This window comes from Heloderma suspectum, chromosome 2 (assembly GCF_057233095.1).
Source record: "Heloderma suspectum isolate Gila_16-S chromosome 2, 16-S_ref, whole genome shotgun sequence".
In the NCBI taxonomy this organism is placed as follows: Eukaryota; Metazoa; Chordata; class Lepidosauria; order Squamata; family Helodermatidae; genus Heloderma; species Heloderma suspectum.
In genome coordinates this window covers 246,200,211-246,214,341 of record NC_139459.1, presented here as the reverse complement: position 1 = coordinate 246,214,341, position 14,131 = coordinate 246,200,211, and the positions used below count along the sequence as shown (strand labels likewise).

The 14,131-nt window shown below is 47.3% G+C and overlaps 1 protein-coding gene across 1 annotated transcript; it reads right to left on the bottom strand.

Annotated features, from left to right (window-relative positions):
* Positions 1-3,777: 3,777 nt before the first annotated feature.
* On the bottom strand, positions 3,778-11,489 carry IL17B (interleukin 17B). Its single transcript, XM_084832401.1, has 3 exons — positions 11,231-11,489; positions 8,923-9,248; positions 3,778-5,713 (listed from the first exon to the last, which is right to left on the bottom strand). The coding sequence occupies exons 2-3, from the start codon at positions 9,246-9,248 to the stop codon at positions 5,467-5,469; spliced, it is 573 nt and encodes a 190-aa protein (XP_084688527.1). The 5' UTR covers positions 11,231-11,489; the 3' UTR covers positions 3,778-5,466.
* Between the last annotated feature and the right edge of the window lie 2,642 nt (positions 11,490-14,131).

The window sequence follows — 14,131 nt, the reverse complement described above, 5'->3', positions numbered from 1 at the left end:
CATTGTATCTACTACTGTGGGCAAGAATCCCTTATAAGAAATGGAGCAGCACTCATAGTCAATAAAAGGGTGGGAAAAGCAGTACTGGGGTACAATCTCAAAAACGATACAATGATCTCAGTACGAATCCAAGGCAAACCATTCAACATCACAGTAATTCAAGTCTATGCCCCAACCACTGAGGCCAAAGAAGCCGAGGTTGATCGGTTCTATGAAGACCTACAACACCTTCTAGAACTAACACCAAAAAAAGTTGTCCTCTTCATCATAGGGGATTGGAATGCTAAAGTAGGAAGTCAAGAAATCACCAGGATAACAGGCAGGCATGGCCTTGGTGTACAAAATGAAGCAGGAAAAAGGCTAATAGAGTTTTGCAAAGAGAACACGCTGATCATAGCAAACACTCTTGTCCAACAGCACAAGAGGCAACTCTACACATGGACATCACCAGAAGGTCAATATCGAAATCAGATTGATTATGTACTTTGCAGCCAAAGATGGAGAAGCTCTATACAATAAGTAAAAACAAGACCTGGAGCTCACTCTGGCTCAGATCATGAGCTGCTTCTTGCAAAATATCGGCTTAAATTGAAGAACGTAGGGAAAACCACTAAACCATTCAGGTATGACCTAAATCATATCCCTTATGAATATACAGTGGAGGTGAGGAATAGATTTAAGGGATTAGACCTGATAGAGTGCCTGAGGAACTATGGATGGAGGTCCGTAACATTGTTTAGGAGGCAGCAATTCAATCCATCCCAAAGAAAAAGAAATGCAAGAAAGCCAAGTGGCTGTCTGATGAGGCTTTACAAGTAGCTGAGAAAAGAAGGGAAGCGAAAAGCAAGGGAGAAAGGGGAAGATATATCCAACTGAATGCAGAGTTCCAGAGAATAGCAAGAAGAGACAAGAAGGCCTTCTTAAATGAACAATGCAAAGAAATCGAGGAAAACAGCAGAATAGGAAAGACTAGAGATCTCTTCAAGAAAATCGAAGATCTCAAGGGAACGTTTTGTGCAAAGACAGGCATGATAAAGGACAAAGAAGGCAGGGACCTAACAGAAGCAGATGAGATTAAGAAGAGGTGGAAAGAATACACAGAAGAACTATACAGGAAAGATCTTAATGTCCCTGATAGCCATGATAGTGCGGTCACTGAACTTGAGCCGGACATCCTTGAGGGTGAAGTCAAGTGGGCCTTAGGAAGCATTACTAACAACAAAGCTAGCGGAGATGATAGTATTCCAGCTGAGCTATTTAAAATCCTAAAAGATGATGCTGTTAATGTGCTGCACTCAATATGCCAACAAATTTGGAACACTCAACAATGGCCACAAGACTGGAAAAGTTCAGTTTACATTCCAATTCCAAAGAAGGGCAATGCCAAAGGGTGTTCAAACTATCGTACAGTTGCGCTCATTTCACATGCCAGCAAGGTTATGCTCAAAATCCTACAAGCTAGGCTTCAGCAGTATGTGAACCGAGAACTACCGGAAGTACAAGCGGGGTTTCGAAGAGGCAGAGGAACTAGAGATCAAATCGCCAACATTCACTGGATCGTGGAGAAAGCAAGAGAATTCCAGAAAAACATCTATTTCTGCTTAGTTGCCTATGCTAAAGCCTTTGATTGTGTGGATCAGAACAAACTGTGGCAAATTCTTAAAGAGATGGGAGTACCAGACCACCTTACCTGTCTCCTGAGAAACCTGTATGAGGGTCAAGAAGCAACAGTAAGAACCGGACATGGAACAACCGATTGGTTCAGAATTGGGAAAGGAGTACGACAAGGCTGCATATTGTCACCCTGCTTATTTAACTGATATGCAGAGTGCATCATGAGAAACGCCGGGTTGGATGAATCACAGCTCGGAATTAAGATTGCCGGGAGAATTATCAACAACCTCAGATATGCAGATGATACCACCCTAATGGCAGAAAGTGAAGAGGATCTAAAGAGCCTCTTGTTGAGGGTGAAAGTGGAGAGTGCAAAAGCTGGTTTGAAACTCAACATTAAAAAAATGAAGATCATGGCATCTGGCCCCATCACTTCCTGGCATATAGAAGGGGAAGAAATAGAAGCAGTGACAGATTTTATTTCTTGGGCTCCAAGATCACCGCAGACAGTGACTGCAGCCATGAAATTAAAAGATGCTTGCTCCTTGGGAGGAAAGCTATGGCAAACCTAGACAGCATAGTAAGAAGCAGAGACATCACCTTGCCAACAAAGTTCCACATAATCAAAGCTATGGTTTTCCCAGTAGCAACGTATGGCTGTGAGAGCTGGACTATAAGGAAGGCTGAGCGCCGAAGAATTGATGCTTTTGAACTGTGGTGCTGGAGAAGACTCTTATGAGTCCCCTGGACTGCAAGGAGGTCAAATCAGTCCATCCTAAAGGAAATCAACCCTGACTGCTCATTGGAAGGACAGATACTGAAGCTAAAGCTCAAATATTTTGGCCACCTAATGCGAAGAGAAAAGTCACTGGAAAAGACCCTGATGCTGGGAAAGATTGAAGGCAAAAGGAGAAGGGGACGGCAGAGTATGAGATGGCTAGATAGCATCACCGAGGCAATGAATATGAACTTGAGCACACTCCGGGACAGGGGGGAGGACAGGAAGACCTGGCATGCTGTGGTCCAAGGGGTCACAAAGAGTCGGACACGACTTAATGACTGAACAACAACAACCACCTGGGACATTTACTCTGGTTCTACTTCACCCCTAAGATGATCGCGGCACATGACGCATGCCCCTCTCCATAGCAAGCACGGTTTTTCATGCTGTAAAATCCGTCATTTTGCAAACTGGTTTTCTGACGGATTTCCCCCTCACGGCATCTTCAGCATGGTTTGGGAGTCTGTGTGACCTCCTTTTGGTGTGGCCTCGGCGGAACAGCGCTGATTGGTGGAAGGGAAAGTGGCATCATGAAGGGGTGGACATGAGGAGTGCAAAAACATGTCTGCTCAGCAGTAACTCATTCCTTTCTGTGCACTTTACCAAGTATGAGTAGAGAGAGGGATCGGGAGAATCCCTTGGCCTGCTCTTTTTTAAATGTCTGGGCCAGTGAATGTGTGCATGAGTCTAATGAGTTTAAAAGGTGATCATCCCCAAAGCAGTCTTCTTCCTGCCATTGAAGGGTGGAAACAAGGCAGGAAGTTGCCTACACATGTCTACTCAGAAGGAGCTAATTATCCTCCATTGCGCTTCATCGAGAGCGAGAAGAGGGGCGGGGAGCCATCCTCCACTCATTCACTGCCTTGCAGCTATGCAGCTGATGGCATTCAATTCTACTTGCAGCGCTCTGCCCATCCAACTTCAAAGGAATGCAGTTTCAGGCGCCGTTTGCCCCATGCAAGTGTGTGTGTGTTTTAATGTATACACTGCTTTACTGGCTATCATTTGCCCTGGGAGGAGCAAACCTGATTTTATGAACACCTGGATTTAAATGGAATCACCTCAGAAACTGGCTCCATATAGATGGGCCCTCAGTTACTGGCAGGAAGAGCTTTAGGGTAAGAGATGCTCCTATTCTGGCCCCACCACTTTGCGTTCAGCCAGGCCCAACACTAGAACACAGCTGCTGAGAGCTTCTCCTAAATTATCCTTGCCCATTGGGTGGCATTTGGCCAGTCACACTCTTTCACCCTAACCTACCTAGCAGAGTTGTTGTAAAGATACAGGCTGCCTTTACACCAAAGAAAACCCCCGCAGTCCCCCCCGTTCTGGAGCCTTTCCGTGTTTATTGTGGGTTCCCAGACAGTGACCACATGAATGCTGAGAGGGGAAGCTTTTAATTTTCAAGGTTCCATAGAACTCAATGAAACAGCGCCATCTAGTTGCTGTTTTAATCGCGTAACATTCTGAGTTAAAAACATGGTTCATTCGTTCCACATCTTTTTGAGATAAAATAACCAGGAAATAACTCTGGATGTGCCCTGCAGGTTAACGTCATGAAAAGGACCCGCAAACTTCCGTGAGTGAGCAATCTCAACAGCAGGATAAAAGCTCCATGTGAAGGAGCCCATAGTGGGGTGATTATATGTCAACCCATGTTCATGGGTGGAATAGTGGAATATAGTTCATCTTGTTGCTTATTTGTCTACCAATGAATGGTAACTGAAGAATCCATCCCTCTCCAACCTGGTGCCCTTCATATGTTGGACTACAATTAGGGATGCCAGAGAATTCCACCACGGATCTTGGTGAGGCCAAATGCCAGTGCATTCTGCCCCCCGAAATCCGTGGCGGAACGAAGCCCCCCACCCCCCCACCCCACGAAAGGCGCATGAAATGGAGCACTTACCTGCTGCCGTCCATGCTGACTTGCGAAGGGCGGCCGCACCTGCGGCCGCCAATCGCTTCCTCATTATAGCTATGATAGGCTACGTAAAGAATTACGTAGCCTATCATGGCTAACACAGGGACGCCATTTGCGTCGCTGAGGAGGCCGTGATAGGCTACGTAAGTATTTACATAGTCTTACACAGCAAAAAAAAAGAACCAGCAAAAGCAAATGGCAGCTACGGTGGCTGCCATTTGCGTTCCCTTTTTTTTTTTGCCGTTTTAGCCTACGTAAATATTTATGCAGGCTATTACAGCAAAAAAAAAAGGGAACGCAAATGGCAGCTGCCATAGCCGCCGTCATTTGCATCCGCTGTTTTGTGTTTTGTTTTGCCGTGATAGGCTACGTATTTACGTAGCCTATCACAGCAAAATACAGGGACGCAAATGGCGGTGGCTACAGCAGCCACCATTTGCATCCCTGCAGGCTGCCCAGCGGCCAGATGTTCGGCAGCGGGTGGCCCCAGCAGGCGGCTCTGCAGAATCTCCGCAGAGCGGAGCCAGCTGGAGAGAATTTTGGGGGGAGGGACGGAGCGCCTCCCCCCCACCGTGAATGTCACCCTTTGAAAAGGTAAGTGACTTTCGTACATCCCTAACTACGCTACCCGTCATCCCCCAGCCATAGGGAAGCTGGGCTAATCTGTATCCATACTGGAGCTTCAGAATGGAGCTCCATATCTTCCCACCTGGACTGAGTCCTTGTCTTGGAATCTAAGGATGAATACATTAATGAATGTGAAACCTTCAGATTCTGGAGTAATTGGGATGTATATAAATCGTTGGATTAAGCTAAACAGGCTGAGAGCCAATGTGGTGTAATAGGTAAAAGATAAAAGTGTCACACGTGGACTTGGTTGAAAGAGGTTTGACACCCCTGCCTTCATGAATAGATTGCTTAATCTGGGTATTAGGCACTTCCAGCCTCTCCGAGGGTAATAGAAGAGGTGGGCGCCAACCAAAGCAGCTTCAGCCTCTGAATGCACACCAGTCTTGCCTCACAGTGGCAGGAGATAGAGCAAGTGCTAACCACTATTGGCAAAAGGAGGTGGGTAGGAAGACAGGAGCAGTACTAATAACCCACAAGGGCCAGAAGCAGGAACAGGAGCTCTGTTCTTCCTGTGTCCTCAGAAGATGCAAGTGCAGCCCACAGCAATGGTCTCCATGACCGTCTTGTGCTCTTTGTGGCACCTTTTCTTCTTCCGGTGAGGCTTGCTGGGCTCACACAGCAGACGGCGCACTGGGATTTTGCTGTAGATGGGAATGCTGACCATGGTGCGGTCTTCCTGCATGGTGAAGGGATTGATGCATCCTGCACACAGGCAGTGTGCCTCGGGGATGTCGGCTGGGATCCGTGCTGTGTCGTGATTTATCCTGAACAGGAAATGTGCTGGCATTAGAATATGCATTCTCCTTTACGTAGCTAGTGAGGACAGGAAGGCGGCAGGTCATGGGCACACAGAGAGATGCCCCAGAATATGGGGTAGGACGCATCAGCCACCTGCTGTACCACCCGTCCAGTGCACACATAAGCACACCCCATGGAATTCTGAAGAGAGACTGAGAACATGTTCTGAGAGAAATGTCTGCATAGGAGAGACCTTTGCAGCGGACACCATTCTGAGTGCTCCTGCTGCAGCCTCTCTCATGTTCCGAGGGCTGTGGGTGCTCATGCTACAGCCATCGCAAGAAGACAGCCAGCGTGGGGTAGCGATTAGAGTGTTAGACTGGGATGCGGGAGATCCAGGTTGTAGACCCCACTCAGTCATGAAGCTCACTGGGTGACTTTGGGCCTGTCACTGACTCTCAGCCTGACCTACCTCACCGGGCTGTTGTGAGGATAAAATGGCAAGGAGGAGGATCACGTAAGCTGCCTTGGGTTCCTTGGAGGAAAAAAAGGTGGGATATAAATGCAATAAATAAATAAGAAGGAAAATGTACTATCTAGACAGAGAAAAGTATCTGAATGGACATAAATGAGATAACATGTCATGGCCTCCATATGTGGGAAAAGGAGCTTAGAGTAATAGGACAGGCTTGTCCTGAGTACTGTTATGCCTATATACAGGCAGCCATATAGTAAGGCTGCAGAAATAATCAGACGGGTGTACCTCAGTGGTAGTTTTCTGCAGGTCTCTGCTGCTGTGCAGCTTGGGTCAAGCCTCCTATTCCTTGCAAATAAGGTAGTAGCATCTATTCCCACCTGCAGGCTAATGAACACACGTGATCCCAAGCCCTCACTAGGACTGCTGTTCCTCTGTAAATCCTGGCACCAGAACTGTACTCAGCAACACTTGCCTGGAGATCATCCTGGAACCCCTTACAGCAGGGGTGGAGAACGTGTGGCCCTCCAGATGTTGTTGGACTGCAACTCCCATCAGCCTTAGCCAGCATAGCCAATGGTGAGGGATGATGGGAGTTGCAGTCCAACAACTTCTGGAGGGCCACGTGCTTCCCATCCCTGCCTTGCAGCTTAATGGCCAGGCTCTGCTGTTGAACATAGGCCAGAGACTGGCACTACACATAGGCACATCACGGCTGTGCTCCAGGAAGCAGCTCAGTCTTTCCACACTGGGAACAATCCTCGTGAAAGGTCACTGAGCTGGGGGAAGCCAGATGCAAGCAGAGCAATAGGACACACGAGTCCTTGTAACATGATGCAGTAAACGACAGAAGTGTGGCTGTGGTTACCATGCTGGCATGATTATACTAGAACCATAAAGAAATGGATCATATAGTGCTGGATCTGTCAGTACCTTGTAGTCTCTGGTTCTTAAAGGCAAATTAAATGGCATAGCTTACCCATTCAGAAAAATAACGTGTTCATTAACTTTTAAGAGTGCCACAAGAGGGGGATACTGCGCCACAAACTCAGGCCAGCTACCAAGGTTTTCTGCTACATCAGTAGTATTTTCTTGGCTGAGTCTTAAGATTTGGGCAGTATAAAGTATATGCAGGAATCAATTAGCATATGCTAATGAATGAGCTACAGCATGCCACGGCCACAACCTCTGGATAGGCTACAATGGGTGGAACCTACTAATCTGACAATTTAAGTATTGATTTTTATCCATTACAAATAAGTCTGACTGTGCCATTGACACAGTCTGCTAGGGGGCTTGGGGCATCTCCTGGCATGTGAGTCAATTTTTGATCATGCCCACATAGCCAGCCATGTGCAAGGGGATCTTAGACCCTGTGAAGCTGCCAGCAGCCTGCGCAGTGCAGCCCACATTCTTTCACCTGCTGTCTCCAGACAACAAGTGATAGAAAGGCCCCAATTCACAGTGTTCAGGCTAGGGCTTGATCCAGGCTCTAGGCCTCATAACCCTAATGGTTTCATTGGTATGTGTCAGGACTTAGAAACTCCCAAAGAGGATTGGGCTTGAGCCAGTTCTATTTCAGACTCCAGGCTTCTGTAACTCCCAATCCGCTCCAGAATGGATTGGGGTAGGCTGGCGGACTTGCACTACCAAATCCACCCCTGAAATCCTGGATTACTCAGGTTTTAGCACATGTCTAGGCTACAGCAATATTAACTTCGGGATCTAAGATTATAATGCATTCTCACTTTCCCTATTTCCCTTTAGCACCAAAACAAAAGTTTGGGAGGAGTTCCCTAGTGTGGCATGAAAGAACCCAGTGCCAAAAGAACGTAAGATGAGCCCTGCTGAATCAGACCAAGGGTCCGTCTAGTCCAGCATTCTGTTCACACAGTAGTTAACAAGCTGCCTGCGAGAAACCCACAAGTAGGACATAAGTGCAATAGCAGCAACATCTTAGGGTGCAATGCTATGCATGTTTGAACAGCAAAAAGTCCTACAACTCCCAGAATTCCCCAGCCAGCATAGCTGGCTGGGAATGCTGAGAGTTATAGGACTTCTTTCTGTTTAAACATGAATAGGCTTGCATCCTTAATATGTCATAAGGTCCTTGGAGCACTTGCTAACCCTGCTGCAATCCATCTCTGCTCACTCTAGCAAAGCTAAAGTGAGCTCTGACATTCCCACGACCCTTACAGGTTGACCGACTTTGAGTAAATGCACCTTTGCTACTCTGTTGGTTGCAGGCTAGATGCCTTCCCTCTAAGGTTACACTTCTGTTGCAGGAATATTACATAGTCCCAGCACTGGGATGTGCTATTATTTTGTACCTGGAAAAATCATTTTCAGTAGATAGTTCATTTGTGACTATGGCATTTGTGGAATGCAGCTGTGCAAGCCTTGTGGGCTCTTACTGGATGATGTGACATCATCAGTGACAAGTAACATAAGTATTTGCCACTCCATGCCTGTTTGGTTTTAATATGTTTGTTTCCATTTCCTTTGTGGCTTTTGTCCTTTACTGTGCAAAGCCAGCACCGGAGTGCTTTAAAAAAAGGAAGTTTCAAAGACAAGCAGGGATACGCTTAACCCTCCATTACATAGGGACAGGTGATCATGCTGTTGGCGCTGAATTGTGGATTCCTTGAACATCACACTGAAAATAAAATGCAGGCAGGGCACAATTTTTTGGATTATACGGAAAGGCCCCTGAGAAACTGCGTGTGTAAACCCCAGTTACTGAGTTCTGCTCTGTCTTACCTGTAGGCCCATGGAGACAAACTCCTCTTGTTGGACATCCAAAGTCTCAGGTTGACCTGGCACTTGCTGTCCATTGGCTCGGAGCTGTTCAGCAGCTGGTTCACCATCTCATGGATGCTCTGCTCGTAATCCTCCAGCAGGGTGTAGTCTGTGGAGGCCCCTGGACTTACTCTTAGCACTGGGTCATGTGAGGATTCCTGAGCCCTCAGGCGCTGGTCCTTGACCTTCGCTGACCCTCTCTTTTTCCCTTTGGTTCCTTTGCCTTGCCCTTTGGTTTCCGTGGTGGCATCTAGTGTGAAGGAAAGGCAGAGAGCACAGAAAACCATCTGGGGAAAAGACAGGCAAGCTGGTTATGTCATTTGTTTATTTTGTCATTTGAATTTATAAGATGCTTATAAAACAGGCTCTCTAGGTGTCATACAATTATTTTAAAATAAAAAGATACTACAATACAATACAACCTAAAAACACAACAGTACAAAACCAACACGATAAAAAAATAGATGCGAAGCCAGTCTTAAGTAAGCAGGGATATGGGAGGCAGAGAGTAAAGCACAGGTCGGGGGATTCTGTGACCCTCCAGATGTTGTTGGACTACAGCTCCCAACATCCCTGAGCAGTGGCCATGCTGGCTGGAGCTGATGGGAGTGCACACACACGCACACGTGCATGCACACATGGTTGGTGATGAAAGCGGGACAGAAGCCGAAATGAGTTTAGAAGCAGACTGAAGTTCAAAATAAATGGAGAAACAACCGCCTTAGGTCATTTAAAAAAAACAACCCTACTTATGTTTATATCCCACACTTCCTCCAAGGAGTGCAGGGCAACACGAAGATTATCCTAGACTGTGTCTCCACGACAATGGAAGGAGAAGCGAATGGAGGAGTACTGAATTTTTAAAAAGGAATCAGCTTTGCTGCGCTTTGCTCCATACAGGACTCCATGAGGGAGTGCTCTGCACCAGTAAAAATTGCTTCATAGAACATACTTCCCAGTTGGGGTGGGGGTTGGAGTGAACATCATCTGACTGGCAGGGGCTGCTCAACCAATAAGAGAGGCTTCCTGCCCCCTCTTCCCCTCCCTTTCTCTTTTCCCCTGAAGGTTCAGGTGTACCTGCATTTCAGGAGCAAGCCTCACTGAGCACAATGGGAGTTACTTCCAAGTAGACACACCTATGCTTGTGCTGGGAAAGGAAGAGGGACACAGGGATGGGAAGCCACCTCCCTTTCTAACTGCAGGATCTCTATAAGGAAGGTGTGAAGTAGTTACTTCCTATGGCAATAAACCAAGCCACAGGTTCAGTGAAGCGCTTTACAGGCTTTAAACTTCAATTCACAGGGATCTCTGTAAATTCTGATGTGGGCATTCAAAGGGCAAGCCTCATTGAGCACAATGGGAGTTACTTCCGAGTAGACACACATATGCTTGTTCTGGGAACGAGGGTGTGGGAGGATACAAGCATGGGAAACCAGCCCCCTTTCTAACCAAACCGATACTGCGCTATCTCTATATGCAAGCCGTGAAGTAGTTACTTCCTAAGGCAATAAACCAAACAACGGAGAAGCAGAGCCTCGAGATTGCACTTTAGAGCATTTACGGAATGTGTTTTAAACTGTGCCATTTCAGTTAAGGGGGATCTCTGTAAATTCTGATGTGGGCATTCAGAGGGCAAGCCTCACTGAGCACAATGGGAGTTACTTCTGAGGAGACACTAACTGGTTTGTGCAGGGACAGGAAATAGACAGGAAATGCCCCTTGACCAGGGTCAGGGTGAAAGGCACACCCCTGAGCACGGCTAGCGTACCCGAGGTCCATGCGGGGCTTGGGGCACACAGCAATTATACCAGGGAGAGCCCAATTTAAGGAAAAGAATCAGACTTTAAGCTCTCTCAGGAAATCCAGTTTTTCCCTGATAAGCTCCGGGGTGGCTGCTGGATGGCCACGACATCAGGTATCCCTAACTACCTCTACACACAGCTGGCTCGGGGTAAATCGCTGGTGGAGGCACCCCCCTAATTTATCCTTACAGTAACCTTCTGAGAGAAGCTGGCTGGGCTCTGAGCTGGTGGTTAGTCAAGGATCATTCAGTGAGCTTCATGACTGCGCAGAAATTTGATTTCTCCCTGGTCCAGGTCTGCCGGTGTCACCACACTGGATCTCAGTCTCCCCATGTGGGAAGGGGAAGCACTCTGCACATGCTCAAGAGGCACTTGGCTCAAGATGCCAGAATGTTGGGTAAACAAAAGGTGGCACCCCTTATCCCTTGAAATGCATGGTAGTGGTCAGGCTCCATGCTATACAGCACCTCTTAGATGAAGCTGTTGTACTGTGCTGAGTGGGCTCTTTCTCTGTCCATTCCTTTCCTCGTCATCCATTCTCTTCATTTCCTGTCTTATGCTACGGAGAAGCAAGAGTGGTAGTAAATAATAGCTGCCAAGATGCTCCTCCTGCACTTTTCTTCTTGGCAGGCTGCTTCCATCCTATGCTGGTGCTTTCAGAACCCTGGGGCCTAAGTGAAGCTTTAAATGCCTACATCCAACCATTCCCATGACAGGACACCTATCGTGTTGTTTGTCCCCTTCTGTGAGGGCAGAAGTACTTCGCTCTCTGGGGCCTTCTTGCTGTTTGGGAGGCCGTTTGTGTCTCCTCCTCCATGCCAGGCACTGCAAGCAATAGCTCATCCAAGCCAAGTTTACACTTCCCAAAGCAAACAAGCCTGACGGGCCATTAATAAATAGAAAGTAAATAAAAGAGGCACAAAGAAGGCCAAGCACCTACCAGTTTTGGAGCCCACTCCATCTCGGCGGATGGCTCAGCGAGGCCTCTGCAGATGCCTCCCTCTGCCGCAGAATGAAGGAGAACGAGATGGGCCGGGCGCTTTAAGAAGGAAAGCAACAGCCCCTAATCTCTTCATCGCCAGGAAGGTGGGCCTGCCTGGCACCGAGAAACAATCTCAGGGTGCCAGCAAGGATGCTGACAGATGGGACAACCGTCAGGGCTGCTCAGCAGGCATGTGGGTTTCCCCCAGGGTCAGCACACCCATACTGTGGGCCTGCTCGAAGGACCGGGTTGGGGCAGCAAAAAGGAGACTTGCCGAAAGCCAACTTCTGCGGGTGGGGCCAGATATTATCCCATTGTAGTGGATTGTAGGGATTTCCCAAACGTCTCCGGGAAGAGGAGCAACCATTGGACGCTGGCCTTGGGAAGCAGTGAAGAGAGGAGTGTTTCTCCAGGCTGAGGGAGGAGGATGAGAGCCGGGCCTTGTGTGTGTCCTGGGAGGCTTGCCTGGCTTGGAGTGGGTGAGTGGGTGGGCTGCTGAATGCTGGGCTTGTCCAAGGACTGCAAAGTATAGGTCCCTTCCGTCCGAAGTCAAGCAATTAGCATAACCAGAATCCTGGAAGGTGCCGTCCGTGGGGCAGTGCAGAGGCCAGTTAGGGACAAGAACAAAATGGAAGGGCTGCACTCAAGCTTAGACACGAATGAATGAATGAATGAATGAATGAATGTGTGGTGAGGCAATGAAGCAGGAATAGAAAGTCAATGAATGGACTCTCCTTTTGCTTGCTTGCATTTATTGAGCACCTAGAATAATCTTGGTGTTGTACAAAGAGGCAAATGATTTTTTTTTCTTTCCCTGTATTTCATTTATCAGGAAAGAAAGGGAAATGAAAGTTCCATGAATAAATAAGAGATTCAGACAGAAAATCTGTCATAAGAGTGGAGAATGAGAAAAGGGATGATGTGTAAGCCTGGGCCTTGGATGGACCAAGGAGGGAAATGAGAAACTGCAGTCTCGGGGGCAATCGCTGAGGGACGACACACACACACACACACACACACTCCAGTGATCCTTAGATGTGTGCATGCATATGTGCGTATGCGCAAGCCCCAGCTCTCCAGCCAGCTCCAGATGCAGCTCTCAGGGCTGAAGAGGTTATGCACCCCTCCTGTAGCCCATATACAGAGTAATGTGGACTTGCTCCCCCTTGCATTGGAAGCCTGCATTGGGAGCCTTCCCAAAATTTGTATTGTCCAAAGACTCATCAAACATCCTCTTGCTTTAGAGAAGAAGCACAGAAGAAGAAGCAGGAGACCAGCCTCCCAGGATTTTAAAATCTCCCGCCTACAAATTGGTAGAGCAAGAGTGAGGTGAACAATGGTGAAGAGAAGCAACTCCAAGGGGCTCTCATCAGTGGGCCCCTGCTGGGGTGTGGGCCCTTGGCAGTTGGCCAACCATGCCTACCCTTGACACCAGCCCTGCTAGTAGTCATGCAAAGCATCTTGTACATGACTAGATATAGTTTGTAGCCGGTGTTTCTAAATGTTAGACATACTCTAAACTAGCTAAGGGCTTGTCAGTCCAACAAGTCATGGGAGTCTCCCTCCCTCTCTCTCACACACACACCCTCTACATTTGGAACTAACTGCATGGGCTTTCAAAATGACACCTTGTTAGTGAGATCAGTTCAGCAGTCGCACTGGCCTTTGAAGAAAACAGCCAACAGTCCATACACCAAATGTATAGTATAGACCCGCCTCCCTAACCTGGTGCCCTCTAGCTGTTTTGGACTACAACTCCCAGCATTCCTGACAATTAGACATGCTGGATGAGCGTGATGGGAGTTGAAGTCCAAAATATCTGGAGAACAGCAGCTTGGGGAAGGCTGATACTGACCATGAAAAAACTCTCATGTGCTTTCTTGCATTTGCTGAATAAAATTCATTTATTATCTGACAGGCTGCCATCTATACACATTAGCCTGGGAGTAAGTACCATTTAATTCAATGGAATTTACTTTCAAATAAACATGTATAGGATTGTACTGTTAATGCCTGAAGCCTGATGATCAATTACAGAGCTTAGTACATTTTAGGTGTATTGGACAGTAAACATTTTCTAATAACTATAATAATGCTTAATCTTTCATTGACTTTTTTTTTTTTAACTGCTGGCAATTTTTCCTCTCTTAACTGCCTTTCCTGAGCTGCTTTTCTCCCCTTGAGAGAAAATATATGGGGACCTGTATTTTTGCTCTGGAAAAGTAGCTGGGGAGGTAATTTTGAAAGGAAAAACAGCTGGCAAGGATAGGGTTAGGCACATCCTCCCCACCCACTCTCTCTGCTTCTGTTTGCAGCCTCTAGTTGCTTCTTTTCATTCCAAAAAAACAATGGAGTGAAGGTACCTGGAAGTCTGTGTCACATGTAG